The sequence below is a fragment of the Merops nubicus genome, unplaced genomic scaffold (genome assembly GCF_000691845.1).
Source record: "Merops nubicus isolate BGI_N331 unplaced genomic scaffold, ASM69184v1 scaffold12909, whole genome shotgun sequence".
NCBI classification, from domain to species: Eukaryota; Metazoa; Chordata; class Aves; order Coraciiformes; family Meropidae; genus Merops; species Merops nubicus.
This window is the reverse complement of record NW_008631749.1, coordinates 17,155-33,441: the sequence shown is the minus strand read 5'-3', so window position 1 is coordinate 33,441 and position 16,287 is coordinate 17,155. Positions and strand designations below refer to the sequence as shown.

At 48.5% G+C, this 16,287-nt stretch overlaps 1 protein-coding gene across 1 annotated transcript in view; it reads left to right on the top strand.

Annotated features, from left to right (window-relative positions):
- Nucleotides 1-651: 651 nt before the first annotated feature.
- The window catches only part of CACNB4 (calcium channel, voltage-dependent, beta 4 subunit), a gene marked incomplete at its 5' end in the record, with an annotated part of 24,118 nt that continues 8,482 nt past the window's right edge, over nt 652-16,287 (top strand). Inside the window, 9 exons of the mRNA XM_008947688.1 lie at nt 652-791; nt 1,114-1,236; nt 4,982-5,112; nt 7,463-7,539; nt 7,903-7,922; nt 8,034-8,114; nt 10,211-10,269; nt 13,141-13,250; nt 14,855-15,006. Coding sequence (XP_008945936.1) covers nt 652-791; nt 1,114-1,236; nt 4,982-5,112; nt 7,463-7,539; nt 7,903-7,922; nt 8,034-8,114; nt 10,211-10,269; nt 13,141-13,250; nt 14,855-15,006 — 893 coding nt within the window. The remainder of the gene's footprint in view (nt 792-1,113; nt 1,237-4,981; nt 5,113-7,462; nt 7,540-7,902; nt 7,923-8,033; nt 8,115-10,210; nt 10,270-13,140; nt 13,251-14,854; nt 15,007-16,287) is intronic.

The window sequence follows — 16,287 nt, the reverse complement described above, 5'->3', positions numbered from 1 at the left end:
GTGTGAGGGACATGGGGCAGTGGGGACCCGGCAGGGATGGGGGAACACTTGGACTGGATGCTTTTAAAGGTCTCTTCCAAGCCAACCAGTTCTGTGATCCTGTAATCCTGCCCCCAGGATGGGCAGAGAGGGTTAACTGGCAGCTGCTGAGCAGCCCGAGGGGAGGAGGGGAGGAGGGGAGGCATCTTCCCAGCCCAGTGAGGTGGCTCCTGGTCCCTGCTCCATCCTGGAGGAAGCAGAAGGGAGAACAGCATGTGTAGCTTCCGAGCTGGGGAAAGCTTGTGCTGGTGCCAGCAGCAGCTGCCAGTTCTCAGCCTGTTGAGAATATGCTCAGCAGTGGGGCAGTGCCAGGAGTCCTCTCATGGCTTTGGACTGCCATCCGTGTCTAAGATCAGTGTCTAAGAACATGGTAGTTGACCTGAGGGCAGGACTGGGACTCCAGGAGGGGCAATTCTATCCAAGCTTCATGATCCCCTCATCATGGTTGGTGGGATCTATCCCTCCACAGCCTGGACTCAAACAGGGTTCAAGTGTTATAAAGGTTTCTGGGCCGTGCCCTCCACTGAGCCCTATCAATCAAGAAACATTTCAGAAGCATTTTATGAAGCTGAGTGGGAAAGGGCTTTCTCTTTCTGACACGTGTTTTCTTAGCTTCCCAAATTTCCTTTCAGGGCTCAGCAGATTCATACACAAGCAGACCCTCAGACTCTGATGTCTCTCTGGAAGAAGACAGGGAAGCAATCCGCCAGGAGCGAGAGCAGCAAGCAGCCATACAGCTGGAGAGGGCAAAGGTGTGTTCTTTACAGCTGAGTTATGTGGCATTTCTCTGCTGCCTGGTCTTGAAATTACTGCTGCTGGTTTAGAGGGAGGACACAATCCTTGGAAATAATTTGGCAACTGAGTGAAGTTGCTGGGGACAAGATGTTTGGGGGGATACGGTGCAAATATTCTCCTATAAATGGGGATCTTCTCCAGTGAGCTGAGCTCTGCTGGCCTGGGTGAAACTATTGGGGCTGAATTATTATATATCTGGCAAATATCCTCTGCTAGGGTTTTGTTATTTGGCACATGAGAAAAATTTCCCCTGTCTGTGATGTGTGTTTCTGTTTGTAGTCCAAGCCAGTAGCATTTGCTGTTAAGACGAACGTGAGTTACTGTGGAGCTCTGGATGAAGATGTTCCTGTCCCAAGCACTGCCATCTCTTTTGATGCCAAGGACTTCCTACACATTAAAGAGGTAAAACAAAGCAGCAGGAAAAGGGAAGGTGAAGGGGAAACTTTTTACATGCCAAGGACTAGGATTTGAACAGTGGGGCTTGAGCCATACTGGAGAGCCAGGAGCTGTGTGGAGGCAGGAGAGCACAGCACACCCCTCTGATCAGTGATGTGGTGATGCTCCACATTTTTTAGGGTTCCAGCACCCTGGGGTGGTTATTTTGCCCTTTCCTAACACCTGGTTTTAATGCCATAACATCTTGCTGCATTTCAAGTCCCCTTCAACGTGGTAGATGCAGATTCTTTTCATCAAATGTAGTTTGTGATGGATCAGAGATAATGGATCAGAGATTCTGTTGAGCAGGAAGTGGAGTAGCACCAGGTTACAGCAGGTCTTCAGGAAACACCAGGTAGGCTTGTCAGGGAGGAAATGACTCAGGTCAGAGAGTACAGTAAGAAAAGAAAATATTGAATGAGAAAACACAGAAATACAAGAAGAAAAGAAAATAGTGAAGAGGACAGATACTAAAATAAGGAAAAAGATGTGAATAAATGGGCCCCAAGGATGGCTTAGGTAGAGAAAAAGACATTTTAGTGCATGTTGAGCATATTTTCTGCAGTTCTGCTTCTGAAGAGCCTCCCAAATTTGCATAACCCCCGTTGGTTTGTGGATTGGTGCACGGGCTTGCAGCTTGCAGCAGCATTTTATCATCTCAGCATTGTGGGTTTATTTTAGGGTGTTCAGCACTCGTTTGCCTCTTCCCTGGAACATGTGTCTCTTGTGGCTGCAGATCTGATCTGCCTTGGAGAGGGCACGGGCAGGAGAACACCCCACTTGTGCACCTCTGGAGACTGGGGTAGACAGGGGGGTCTGCCTTCAGTTCCTTCTCCCTGAGGAGGACACAGGAGGGGCAGCTGATGCCTTTGCTCCATTGTCTCAATTTGCTGCAAACTAATGGAAGTTTCAGTTGAGTTTTTTTGGTTGGTTTCCTTTGTGTGTCTTCTGCTTTTAATATTTGTATGACAGAGTGCTTAAAGCCCTGCTGAAGAGGCTGAGCACTGGATCTCAATCTGCCTGTCTCTGCATGCAGAGCTGGTTGCCCCTCCTCTTCCTTCCCCAAGAACATGTTCTGATCTGTCCAGCACCACCCTTGAAGTCCCCTGATGGATGCTGCCCTCTCAGCCTGCTTCCCCCCAGGAAGGGCCCTTTGCTGGCACTGGTTGGAGGGGACCTCTGGAGATCATCTCATCAAACCCCCCTGCTCCAGCAGCTCACCCACAGCAGGGTGCCCAGGGTCACATCCAGGGGGGTTTGGGATCTCTCCAGAGCAGGAGACTCCACAGCCTCTCTGGGCAGCTGCTCCAGGCTCAGCCACCCTCACCCCAAAGAAGTTTCTCCTCCTGCTCAGGTGGCACCTCCTGGGTTCCAGTTGGTGCCCGTTGCCCCTTGTCCTGTCCCTGGGCACCACTGAGCAGAGTCTGGCCCCAGCCTCTTGCCCCCCAGGGCCCTTTAGCTCTTGCTCAGCACTGCTCAGATCCCCTCTGAGGCTTCTCCTCTCCAGCTCAGCAGCCCCAGGGCTCTCAGCCCGGCCTGGCCCAGAGATGCTCCAGCCCCTCAGCATCTCCGTAGCCTCTGCTGGATTCTTTCCAGTAGTTTCTTCTCCCTCTTGAACTGGAGAGCCCAGAACTAGACACAATACTCCAGATGTGGCCTGAGTAGGGCAGAGTAGAGGGGGAGGAGAACCTCCCTCAACTTACTGGCCCCACTCTTCATCATGCAGCCCAGGAGACCCTTGGCCTTCTTGGCCACGAGGGCTCATTGCTGGCTCACAGTGAACTTGCTGTCCATGTCTTGGCATCCTCAGAGTTTTATCAAGATCTAAAGGGCCAGGATCACGTTGCCACTGAACTGTAAGCCACGTGGCTTGCTGGTATTTGGCAGTTCTGAAGCTTTCCCATAGTTCCATGGTTAATGCTGGAAGCTTCACCTTGCCCATAGCTGTGGCTGTACCTTGGTAGGGTTTCAGGAGTGGTTCCCCATGCTGGAGTCTGGCTGCATGGAAGAAAGCTTTGCAGAACTTGTTTTCCAATGATCTGTCAGGCTTGCTTGGACCTGTACAAGCATGATTCCAGATTTTGGAATCATGCTAGAGTAGGTAAGCAGTCAGGTCACCCTGCTGACAGGCTGAGAGAGCAGCAGTTAGTGAGGAGTTGCTGTGTTGAGGACGTGTCCTGCATGTCTCATCTGTCTCCTACAAGACTATACATTACCTGCTGACTTAAAAAAGATGAAGTGGCAGCAATTAGTGGCAATGCAGAAGAAATCACAGGCATGGCAACCAAGAGGAATAAACTGTGGTCCTCCCACGTGCTGAGTGTGAGAAATAACATATGGGAGGTAATGACCTAATGCAGATAGCCCCACGTTCCTCACTGCAGTGTTCTCCTTTGGGTTGTTCAGATGTTCTCAGCAAAATGCTGGTTCTGATCTCATGTCTAGGGGTATCACTCAGAGGTCCATAACCTGCTGCTGGAACCAAGATTCCCATGCTCAAGCCAGACATTTAGAATCAAAACAGAATGAGTAATGCTCATGGGACTCAGGTTTTACAGGAGGTTCCATGTCTTGATTGGTTTTACTCATTTACCACAGCAGAATGCTAGATCCTGAAATATTTATCTATTCTAAAGAGTGTTGACTTAAAACAGAAGCAACTTAATGGAAACTAAGCTTTGCTTCCTGGTGTCTGCATCACATCAGAACAGCATGAAGAAGAGAGACTGTAAAAGAATCAAATCATGGCACCTCCACAGCTCTGCAAAGGGGACAGGATTTCAGGGTGAGGGTATAAGGACTGCATTTCCCTTAGCTGTGTGTTAATAGTTGTGTGTCTGTGTGGGGGTTTTCAAAGATGTTGAGATACTTGGTTCAGAGTCCTCAGGTAGCCACCGTTGTACCTTTGGCAACTAGGACATTTCTGCAAGAAATTGGGTGCTGGAGAATGTGGAGCCACGAGGACTGGTCATTTTTAAGACAAGATTTCTGTGATAACTTTTTCCTCGAGGCATTTCAACAAAACTGAGACACTCATGCTGGTCTTAATGACTTGCAAGTGGGTTGTGGAAAGTGATGTTTCTTTTGAATGCTGAGGTGCCTAATGAAGCATGGCAGATACAAGGTTTTCAGAGCTTTTCCTTCAGAGGCACTGCTGGCAGCCAGCTACAACAAACCCCTTCCCACTGCCATAGTCACTAGGACACCACTTTTCATCTTTCCATCACTGAAGTCGACTTAGACTTCCAAGAATCATAGAATTATAGAATAGTTTGGGTTGGAAGGGACCTGAAAGGTCATGTAGTTCCACCCCTCATGTGTGGAGGGGTGTCACAACTTTGGTTAGAGCTTTACCACAACATTAACCAGATAAGGGTCTGGTTTGCTGCTGGAGCTGGTAAGGTTTCTGTGTTGCCTTGGATAGGTTGGTCCTTCTTTATTTTGGTGCCTAGAAGGATGTTTACAGAGCTTTATCACCACACAAGGTTCTTGTGAAGGGACAATGTGTTAATAACATGTTGTCCCTTCACAAGAAGGGACAACCTCCTTTCCAAGTATGTGAAAAGGAGGCAGGAGAAATCATGGTGGTGGTGGCGATGATCTGTAATGGAGCAAACCATAAGATGACATCCACCTTAATGTCTGTGGACAACAAAAGGGGAGGGGGGGGTTCTGTTTGGAGCTGAAGCCAGTGACCTCTCTGTGTTCCCAGAAATACAACAACGACTGGTGGATAGGAAGGCTGGTTAAGGAGGGCTGTGAGATTGGCTTCATCCCAAGCCCCCTGAGGCTGGAGAACATCCGCATCCAGCAGGAGCAGAAGCGAGGACGTTTCCATGGAGGGTAAGAGTGCTGTGACCTTTTAAACCAACTCAGAATCCTGTCTGCCACCAGCCAACGTTTCCAAAGGTCACTTGATGCTTTTTTATTGAGGAGTGTTTGGTTTGAGATGCCAACTGAAAGTCCATATTTGCAGAGGAGAGATGTGTTAGGTGCTGACCGTGAGGAAGGAGGAGGAAATGTGTGTTGACTTGAGGAAAGATCAGTAATACAGTGAGAGTGCAATGGCAGAGACACCTGAAGGGCTACAGTTTTCCATCCCCATGGGTTTAAGTCAGCTTGGTGCTCAAAAGCTGCCAGATTTTTTTCCCCACTGTTACATTCTTCAGGTTGAGGATTTTTTCTGTCTTTTCTTCCTCCGTTTTGGCCAAAACCAGACTTCTCAAACTTTAGAGGTGAGCTCTGTTGTTCAATTTCTTTTATTCTTCATCTTCCAGCCTGAGCATTCCGTGGCTCCATGCAGCTAGAGCTGGAGATGCTGAGTCCCTGGGAAAAGATAAAACTTGGGCACAGGGCTAGAAAATAAAGCTGTTTTTTCTCCATCTCAATGCAGACACTGAAGTCACTCTTCTGTTGGCTGAATACACAAAATACTTTCCCCTTTTTTTTTTCTTTCCACTACTAGCATGTTATTTCCTCTAATTGAAAACAAAATTTAATGTTCACACAGATAACAAAGAGAACAAAACCTTTAGTGCTTCAGAGTAAAGAGATAGGAGCCAATTGAGCCTGGACCTAATAGATAGCAGGGAGAGCAGCATGATTTAGCCTGTGCAGTGCTGTCTGGGAATTGGCACACTAATATACTTCATCAAGGTCAGGAATCATCTCAAGCAGAAACCATCTGGGGAAATGTTTTTAGAATGATGGAACAGCACTAACTCTGCTGTTTCCAAATTGCTTTTGTAATTTTTGAAACAGCTTCAGGGGAAGCCAGTGGATCAGAAAGCAGCTTGGCTGCTCTGGGGAGATGGACACTGACAGAGTGTTTAGGAGGGTGTTTCAGATCAGAGGGACTCTCTGCTTGTGTGCATGGCTGTGATTCCACCTAATCACCCCTTCTCACACTTATTTTATTTACTCTCACCTCTGGAGACTATTAGGAATGAAATCAAATATCAGAGAGACAGGGGAAATGTGGCAAAGTGTATCCATTGTGCTTTTCAGTAGTCTGCTCTAACTCCTGGATTTGCATTCTAAAATTGGAAGTGATGTTTGATGCAAGTTTCCCTTGGAGCACCTTTGTTGGACACAGCCACAGGGTGTCTGGACATTGTGATGTCTCTCAGAGCTCTGATGAGGTGTGGAGCTGAGGCTCTGTGTGATGGGCAAGGATTCCAGTTTGGGCTGACTCAGGCAGTGAGAAGTCATCTCTTCCAGAGGGTTTCTAGAGCCCAATATGTGCTCACAAAGTTCCCTGTCCCAGGCTGCTGCCCAAGCAGCTGTGCTGGGTGCATCACACAGGGCCAGGAGGGCAGGGCACAGGGGCACAGTCAGACTGGTTTGGGCTGGAAGCTGAAGGATCACCCAGTTCCACCCCCCTGCCATGGGCAGAGACACCTCCCACTAGAGCAGGGTGCTCAGAGCCCCATCCAGCCTGGCCTTGAACACCTCCAGGGATGGAGCATCCAGAACTGTGTGGCTGGAAGCAGAGAGGAACAGCACATGGGAAAAGGAGCTACTTAAACTGCCAGTTAAGATCCCAAACCTCCCAAGAGATGTGTCTGTTAGTTGTGTGTGCTGGTGGAGAGACCCAGCACCACATCTCCATGGCTTTTCCATCCCTCCAGGGGAGGAAATTGTTCCTCATGTCCAACCTCCCCCTCCCCTCACACAACTTGAGGCTGTTTCCTCTTGTCCTGTTGCTTGTTCCCTGGGAGAAGAACCTGACCCCCAGCTGACTCCAGGCTCCTGTCAGGAGCTGTGCAGAGCCAGAAGGTCTCCCCTGAGCCTCCTTCTCTTTACTCCTTTCTTTATGAAATTACAGATGCTTTAGAATCATAGAATCCTTTAGGTTGGAAGGGACCTTTAAGATCATCAAGTCCAACCCTTGAGCCATTAGGGCTCTAAAGTCCTCTGCTAAAATAGATCAGAATCTGTCAGGGCTGGAAGGGACCACAAGGATCCCCCAGTTCCAACCCCTCTGCCATGAGCAGGGACATCTCCCACTAGCTTTGGTTTCCCCATGCCCCTGCCTGGTACTCTCTACCTCTCACTTCAGGCTTTCTCACAGTGGGAATGTGGGTGAAGACTCTCCTTTCTGGGGGGTCTTCTCATGGGCTGATTTCTCATAGCTGCAGCCTGAACCCCCCCCCCTCATTTGCTCCTCTGTGTGCTCTTTCTGCTGCTGCAGGAAATCAAGTGGAAATTCTTCTTCAAGTCTTGGAGAAATGGTTTCTGGCACGTTTCGAGCCACACCCACTTCCACAGGTGAGGCAGAACTTGATTTAAGGCCTGTCTTGCTATTTCTAATGCTTTTCTTTTAAAAAACATGTATGAAAAGGCAAGTTCCCCCTTTGCTGACTTCTGAAGAGGCTTGGAGAGAAGTGCTTGCCTTCTTGGGGGAGACAGCTATTGCTGGGCATGCTGAGGGACTGGGGAGGAGTCTCAGGAGAGGTGGCAGCTGCCCCCAGAAGGGAGGACTGACTGTTTTAAAGGGGGCTGACCAAAAGGGAGACATCCAAAGCCTGAGAGAGATCCAAAGTGCCTGGACAGAGGGGGTTTTGTTGACAAGTCTTGTGGTTGTTTTCCACAGTGTCTGGTTTTTAACCAAGTTCTCCTTTGGTCTTTTAGCAAAACAGAAACAAAAAGTGGTAAGTAGAACTTTTGTTTCCATTTTGTTTTCTTGATTTCTAACACATTATTCACAGTGTTTTTACATAGATGTTTGATTAATGACCTGAAGGGTTGTTCCCTTCTTTCAGACAGAACATATTCCTCCATATGATGTAGTACCATCAATGAGACCTGTTGTCTTGGTGGGGCCATCTCTGAAAGGCTATGAGGTATGTAGCCCATGGATTTGAAAGCTAGTATTTTCTATATTAATTATTAATAACATTTGCTAATATAAAATATATATTTAAATTTAAAAAAACCTTATATTTCTCTATAATCTTCTGTAATCCATCCAATGTGTGTGGTCTAGTCCCCCTGTTTTGTGAGGATTTAAAGTAATCTTAGCTGAAATAATGATTAAAAATGTTCTGTGAGTACTCACACTTGGCACCACTTGGGTGGGGTACCAGCTGAATTTTTCTGGCACCTTGGCAGCAGTGTCTGTTGCTTGTGATGCCCCAGCTGCAGGGTGGGTAAAACAAGGATGTGGATGCTCTCTTGGCAGTTTTGCTGCTTTAAACAGTGTACACCCATTATTTCCAGTACAGTTATTCTTCATTAAATTGAGTAAGAACAAGAGAAAACCTCAAGAAAACCTTGGAGCAGTCTGTTTGACTTGCAAGACTTGTATACCTATTAAATTTTAGTCAAACTAGCACTTGATTTGCACTTAAGTAGCAAAAAATTTGAAGGATCTTCCCCTTTGTTCTCCTTTTTTCACTTCTAAATACTTTACATCTCCCCATGAACCTCAGTGGTGGCAGGAGAAGGTGCTGGACTACAGCAGCACATTCAGGCTTGTTCAGGTGCTGGTGAACAGTGTGGGGACTTGTGATTCTCATTCCAAGGTGTTTTCTTCACCTTCATTATTTTTAAGATTTAGGAGAGATGTAAAGAAACCTTTAACCCTCCTGAATTGTTTGCCTGTGTTCATGGAGGCATGGTAAAGGGGACAGATAAACAGGACACCCATTTTTCAGGACTGCTGCAGATTCAGATGAGCATTTAACACGTGCTGAGCCAGGATGGGCTTTTAACAGGGCACTTTGGTGAATTCACCAGCTGTTAAGTGCTTGGCTGAATTAAAAACTGAAGGAACATGAGCATAAAAGGAGAGATACACTTCATTTTAGCTTAATTAATATTGTTAGTGCTTTATTCTGATCAGCATAATGCAGTGTTCTTACAGCTGCCTTTTGATGAGGGTGATTGAAAGTGTAGGTTAGCAAAGGAGGAATTAGGTACCTCATGATCTACTCTCTGCCTTTTAATTTTATGGTGATAATTCTTGACAGGAGTAAATTTAATCTATTGACTTTGATGGTGCTGCACCACAGATTCAATTGCCCAGTGACCCTTTAGGTTGGAAGGGTAGAAGCTTTTTGTTACTATGTGCCTCTACAAATATGCCACCCCAGCTTTGAGAAGACCACATGAAACATGACAACTAGAACATACAGAGGTGTATCAACAGTAATGCAGCTGCAGTGTTCATTTCAGTTACAAATAGTTGTCTGCACAACAGAAACACCTTGATCTGACTTTGTCACCTACATGGGAACACTGTTTTGGCCCCTGTTTTTCCCTGAGTAAATTCTGCAAGAACTATTTTGAAAGGCAACCTAGGAGAAATCAACTGCCAGAGGCTTGGGGAGTTTGATTCAGTTCCTGTCTGGACTGGCAGATAATAGGTGTCAGTCTGAGTTGTCCTGAGAAGGACAAGGAGCTAATAAAGGAGATGATGGCTGCTGAGGTTGAGCTTCTCCCAGGGCAGGGATGGAAACCCTCATTTTTTCCTGCTTGCAGGCCTCTCTGAGAAGAGTTAGTCCAGTCATCCAACATGACAGATCTTGTATCAGAAGTTTTAAGCCAGTTCTCATAGTGTTACTGTATGAGAAAAACAAATGATCTCTCCAAACCAAACAGTCCCTGGTGGCTGTGACATGTTGTGAAGCCTGCCAGGAGTGGGACTGCTGTGGAAGGTGGTGAGGTGTCCTCTGGTGCCTTGGTGCAAGTCAGGGTCAGAGGAGAAAGGGTGACACCTCTCACATCCTCTGTCCTGTGTTTTGGAGAATGAGTCAGAAAACCTGCAAGTGTTTGTTACCAAGTGTGCTGCCAAGAGCATGGAACTCAAGGGATTGCTCCCTGTGACAGGTATTGGTGGTTGGCAGTGTCCTTACCTTCTACTTACCTCTTCTCTTCCTTTTGGCTTCTTTTTCTCCCTGTCAATCCTCCCTGTTCAATCTTCCTCACCTCTGCAAAGGTGACAGACATGATGCAGAAAGCTCTCTTTGACTTCCTGAAGCACAGGTTTGATGGGAGGTGAGAAACACTGTCCTTTTCCTGCCTTTTTTCCTCCATGTGTTACTAACATTTGAGTGAATTATGGGGTTTTTATTTTTTTCTAATGCAAGGAGACTGATGCATGTTCCCAAGTGATGTACTGGCTTTGTGTTGGCACTGAAATGCAGCCAGCTGTGGGGTGGAGCACAGCTAACGTGGTGCTAGGAGTGCATGGACCTTCATATCTGCTCTGTCTGTACCAGGATTGCTTGAATTTACTAGAATAATTCTGCCTCAATACCCTCCCAGCCTGAAGTTCCAAGGTTGCACTGACTGCACATCAAAACACAGCTTTATTCACAACCCTTTGGGTGTGTGAAGGCTTTTTTACCTCTGGATATAAGGAGTGTGTGCTGCTGGAGCAGCTCAGCCAGCCCCTGAAGTGTGCAGACCCCCCATACAAGCAGCTCTTGGTTTTATTTTGAGGTTGCTGTGTTTGGGGTGGGCTTGTTCCAGCACTCTTTGTGGAGTCCCAGGCTCCTGTGCAGCAGGATGTTCTCCTAAATAAAACTGATCACACCCTAGCCATGAGAGAAGTGTCAGAAACAGCAGATTTCAACAGGGTGCAGTGACAGTGCTACAGACCATCACCTAAGAAAAAAACAACCCTCAAATGTTCTGGGTAGTCAAAACATTTCAAAAGCCAGTTTGAAGAGGGAAATGCTGAGAAGCAAGAGACAGAAAAAAGAGTCAGAGCTTCAAAAATGGTGAGGAGGGTTCATCTTGTTCAGCTGGAACACAGAGGATGCCTCCTGAGGAGCTGTGAGGAGACAGGTTTGGGTTTCTTTGCTAGCAACACAGGCTCTGCCCGTGGCATCTCTTCCTTTCCACTGAGCTCTTCAGTGGTTGTAGGTGCCTGCTGCACCTTTGGGATGTTCTGCCCTTCCTTCATCTGAGCTTGTCCTGTATATTCTGACTGTGGGGAGGAGCTTATGCTGTGCCAGCCAGTCAGGCTGGAAAATCCCCAACACGGTGGTGGTGGGACAGGGAAGATGACAGTGTCTGTTGTGCAGAAGAGGTGGAGCAGGAGGGATGGTCAGGGGCCTGCTGGGGTGCAGTGAGGAGGTGGCAGTGCTGAACACACTCACAGGCAGCTGAGACAAAGCATTTCAGGAGCAGCTTGGGTGCAAACCACCCATCTCCTCCCCTGTGTGTCACTGCCCAGCTCAGGGCTTGCAGCACAGCCCATGGACGTGGTGACAGCTTGAAGCCTGGCAGGTCTGTTGCTGAGCTGCTCATCCTGCTGCCTCCTCTCCCTGCTCTGGTTCCACCCCATGGGCTCTCTGTGCCTGTTGGGAGTGGGCCCAGACCCCTGCAGATGTTTCCTCCAGCTGTTGGCACACTGCTGGCAGCTTTGCCTCTGCCACCAGTGACTGAACCATTGTTCTCCCTGAGAAACCACAGCCCCTGGAAGGCAGGAGTCCTCTCCAGTTGCCACCCTCTGATTGCCATGAGCATCTCCTCCATGAGGTTTGTTTTTATACCTTCTGGGAGAGGGCTGGTCCACGAAGATGAGCAGTGCCTGAAGGCAGAGGAGGAGATGTGGAGCCCATTTGGGCTGCCCTGGCTCTGCTGTCTCTTCCCTCACCGTGCCCTTGGCCTGCACAGAGGGGGTGAGGTTGAGAGATCCTCCCTGGAGTGAGGTACTTTTTGGAAATCCAATTGCCATGAGCAGTATTGGCAGCTAGCTCAGAAGTGTGAAATTTCAGCCTTGCAAAAGTTAAGTGCCACGAGGAAGCTGATACAAATTGACTTCAGCTCTGAGGAACTTTAGAAAAATGGAATCAAATTCTTTTTCAAGCACCTTCTTGGTCCTCCTGCCAGCTCTTAGAGCTTTGTGGTCTTTCTCCTCCCCCTTTTTGTATTTTTTTTCCCCCCCATCTCTTGTGCAATTTTGCAGCAGGTTCACATTACCAAGAAAAACAAGTGACTGCCCAAGGAGGAGCTTCTCAAAGGACTCCTTCCCTGCCTCTTACTACACTTGGCATCTCTCAGCTCCTTCTTTGGTCACTGCAGCATCCTCTTCTGGCCAGGCCAGCAGAGGAAAGAGGCTGCTGAGAGGAGCCTGCTGGAGCTCAGCTGGCCCAAGGCTTCCCAGGGGGGCTGCTGCTTGTTCAGACCATCTCCTGTGCAGTACCTGTGGCAGGGACTGAGCCCAGCTCTGCCCCCATGTCAACCAGGCACAGCAGAGGACATCTCCTTCCTCAGCATCTTCCAGCAGGATTGCTTCATAGAGGAATGAAGTGCTGCTCTGCTGAATTTTCTGGCAATTGTGTATCATGTAGGAAAACACTTGCACTTGTTCTTAACCCTCTCTCTGATAATTTCACCCAGGGCTGTGTAAATCTTCTGTGGGACAGCCACTAATCCTTCCCAGCTTGCTGCCTTTTCATTCCTCGTGGCTCTTTGGCCCATCACAACCCTCCTAAATGGATTTATGTCAAGGGGATTGTGTGGTTCAGTCAGTTGACTCTTCCTGTGGCCCCTCCTCACCTCTTGGCACCCGGGAGGAGAAGTCACTGCACTGACCCTGCTGCTGTCGGCCCCGAGACTTGCTCAACTTGTGGCTTTTCTGCTCCTGTGTAAATTCCTGTAGGAGCTGAGTGAGGTGAGGAGGAGGAGAGGTAACCAGAGCATCAAGGAGCAGCACAGCAGCTTTATGCCAGTAGTGCAGGGAGTAGAAAACCCTTGGCAGGCGTGCAGCATTTCCCACGAGCTGTTGTTTTAACGGTGACCTCGGTCGGCTCCAAACCTCTCGGCGTGGTGGTGTAGTGCAGCTGCACTTTGGAAGGGTGTGGAGCTGTGAACCATGCCCAGAGTGTGACAGCTGTTTCTGTTCTGCTCTTCCAGGATATCAATCACCCGAGTGACAGCTGACATTTCTCTTGCTAAGAGGTCTGTTCTCAATAACCCCAGCAAGAGGGCAATAATTGAGCGGTCGAACACGAGGTCCAGTTTAGGTAAGACATGGCCACAGAGGTGATCCCTGGAGGAGAGTGGCAGTGTTTCAGCCTCCAGGGTGTCACCAGTTGTGCAGTTCTGAATGTGTTTTGGTGGGTAATCCTGGATTTCACATCCTCAAACAGGCAGCAGGTTGTTCCTGACTAGGGGCAGTGTGTTAGCCCCACGTTAGGCGGTTCCCTGGGCAGGGGCTGTTGCAGAAGATGAGTTGGGGGCCTGCAGCCAGCATGGGGCTGTGGTGGGGTTTCCTCCCAAGGTGGGTTGGCCTCACAGCTCCCTCTTCTCAGCCCTGGGCTTCTAATTCCACATCATAAAGTGCCAAAGAGCTTTCACTTTGTCCAGCCAAGAAGGAAACATGTTCTTGCTGACCCTGGGACTGGTTTTGTGCTTAATGTTGGACAGCTAGAGCTTCATTTCCTTGGAGACATTCAAGGTCAGGCTTGATGGGGCTCTGAACACCCTGCTCTAGCTGCAGATGTCCCTGCTTTGTACAAGGGGGTTGTGAATTCTGCTGTCTGGCCATGAGACCCTGAGTCTTCCCACCCTCTCCTCAGTGTCAGCAGCTCTGGGTTACACTGCCCTGAGGAGACTTTCTTCCTTGCACAAGAGCTGAGACTTGTGTGCATTATCTGCCTGCCAATAACTGGGACACCATTGTGGGAGGTTGGAGGAGTTGGGTTTCAGTCTTCTCAGGGAGAAAAAGCTCTGAAACCCAATTCTCTGCCATCCTGGGTGACTGTTTGAACTCGAGGTGCAGGTCGTAGGGCACTTCACTTCTAGCTGCCATTCTGGCACAGGAGCAGGCACCCCAAAATGAAGTGCCAGAAAGGGGAGTGCTAAGTCTTCTGGTGCCTGAGAACATGTTGCTGTGTGGAGCAGCTCCTGGGCAAAGCAGATCCCTGTGAGCTGCTGACATGTGGTTCTTTGGTGGCACAGCTCAGAGCTGAGTTTATCTGTTTAAAATTCATCACGTGTGTGTGAATGGTGAAGAGAGGTTAGAATGAGGAGTATCAGGAAGGTGATTGAGATGGAAATCCATCTGCTTTTCCTTCAGACAAAAGAGCTTTGGGGGGGAACGTTGCCATTAGTGTCTTTTAAAATAATGCCCTGTCAATGATCTAACATAAACAGTTTCTGGTGGTTATAGAATTAGGAGATCACAGTTCTGCTTTTCACACAGACTCTTGTGGAATCAAAACTACAGTCTGTGAAGAAAAAAAAGGTCTAAGAACCATCCATCCATCACTTGCTGTGTAAAAGAAGAAATCTTAGGACTCCCAAGCTGTTTAGCAGATTTGGAAAATACACTGAAGTCTATTTTGTGTTACTAGAAAGATGCTTTTAATTGTAGCCAACGTTTAAATACAGCAGTGCTATAAAGGAACACAGGACATAATGGATTTTCAGGCAACAGAAGTGTCTCAGAGGTAACAATTATTTTAAAAATTGCCTAGAGTAATAGGTTATTTCATGGAAATTGTTATTCCCCTTCTGAGTTCAGATATTGACTGTCTAGAGTGTATAAAAATACCCAGGGGGTGATTGTTGGTGTAAGTCCTGCTGGGGTTGGGTGCCTTTCACCTGGTCTCTTCTCCTTTCCCAGCTGAAGTTCAGAGTGAAATTGAGAGAATCTTTGAGCTGGCAAGGTCCTTACAACTGGTTGTCCTAGATGCAGACACTATCAATCACCCTGCCCAACTTATCAAGACATCTCTAGCACCAATTATTGTCCATGTTAAAGTGTCTTCTCCAAAGGTAAGGTGTCTCACCCTGAAAGCATGGGCCTTCCAGAGGGACCTGGAGGGCAGGGTGGGCATGGCCTGTGTGGGATCTGCACCTGAACAAGTGGAGAGGGAGAAGAAAAGGAAAAAAAGTGACATTTTTAGATTAAGGGCTGGACAAGGCCATGCCTGATGCAGTCTTTGCATTTCTGCCCTAAACTTTAACCTAGCCTCAAGCTGAACCTTAGACAAGGCAACCACCAGTTCAAGCAGGCAACAAAAGTTCCTGAGGAGCAAATTCTGTAGCTCACTGTTCCCCTTGGCCCCCCCCTGCCCAACAGAGCTGGAGTTCTGGGTTGTCTCTGCAAGCCCTAACCTTGGCTGAGCTTCAGAGCAGACACCCAGCCCTTTGCCCACCTCCCAGGCAGTTCCTGGGGGTGCTCTGTGGATCACAAACAGAGCCTGTCAGCCCTTGTCTGTGCCTTCCACCTGGGGCACCACCCACAGCTGGGTCTGGGCCAGTGTGGCCAGTCTGGAGCAGGAGGGTGGCACTTCCTCAGGAGTGCAGCACAGCCAGAGGGGCACCTGGAGTCAGGACAGAGACTCTGGGTCTGATGGAATCAGCACAGCAGTGGTGGGATGCTGCCTAGCACCTGCTGGGGTGACCACTGTGGCACATCAAACCCACCAGTTTCTGGTGCAAGAGACCAGCAAGGGATGGGGGAGGTTCTGCTGGACCTGCTGCTGAGGGGGGAAAAGGAACTGGGCAGAGTTGTGAAGGTTCAGGCCAACCTTGGCTGCAGCAGCCATGAGGTGGTGGAATGTAAGGTCCTGAGAGAAAGGAGCAGTAAAAATGACAGAATTGCAGAACTAGAACTGACTTGTTGAGGGACCTGTTCAACAGGAATGGCAGTAGGGTCACAAAGCAGCTCAGGAGATCTGTGGGATCCTCATGGCCAGCTTCCTCCAAGCACAAGGGTGATCTGCTCCTACATGGGGCTGAGGTTCACCTGAGGGACCACTCCTGTGCCATCACAAAGCTACACTCTGACCTTTCAAACCTCAGAGTGATCTGGGAAGGGTCCTGGTAGCTGGGGGGAGGCTGGTGTCACAGCCATTCCCAAGGGGGGGTGAGAAGGATCTGGGGAGCTAGAGGCCAGTCTCAGTCCCTGAGAGGGTTGTGGAGGAAATCCTCTGGGAAGCTGAGGATAAATTCTTGTAATGAACACACTGGAAGGAAAAAAACCCAAAGTAATAGGAGCTGTGTGTGTAAAATACTTTCTGTACCCAAAATACACCTCAGAAGAGATGAAGT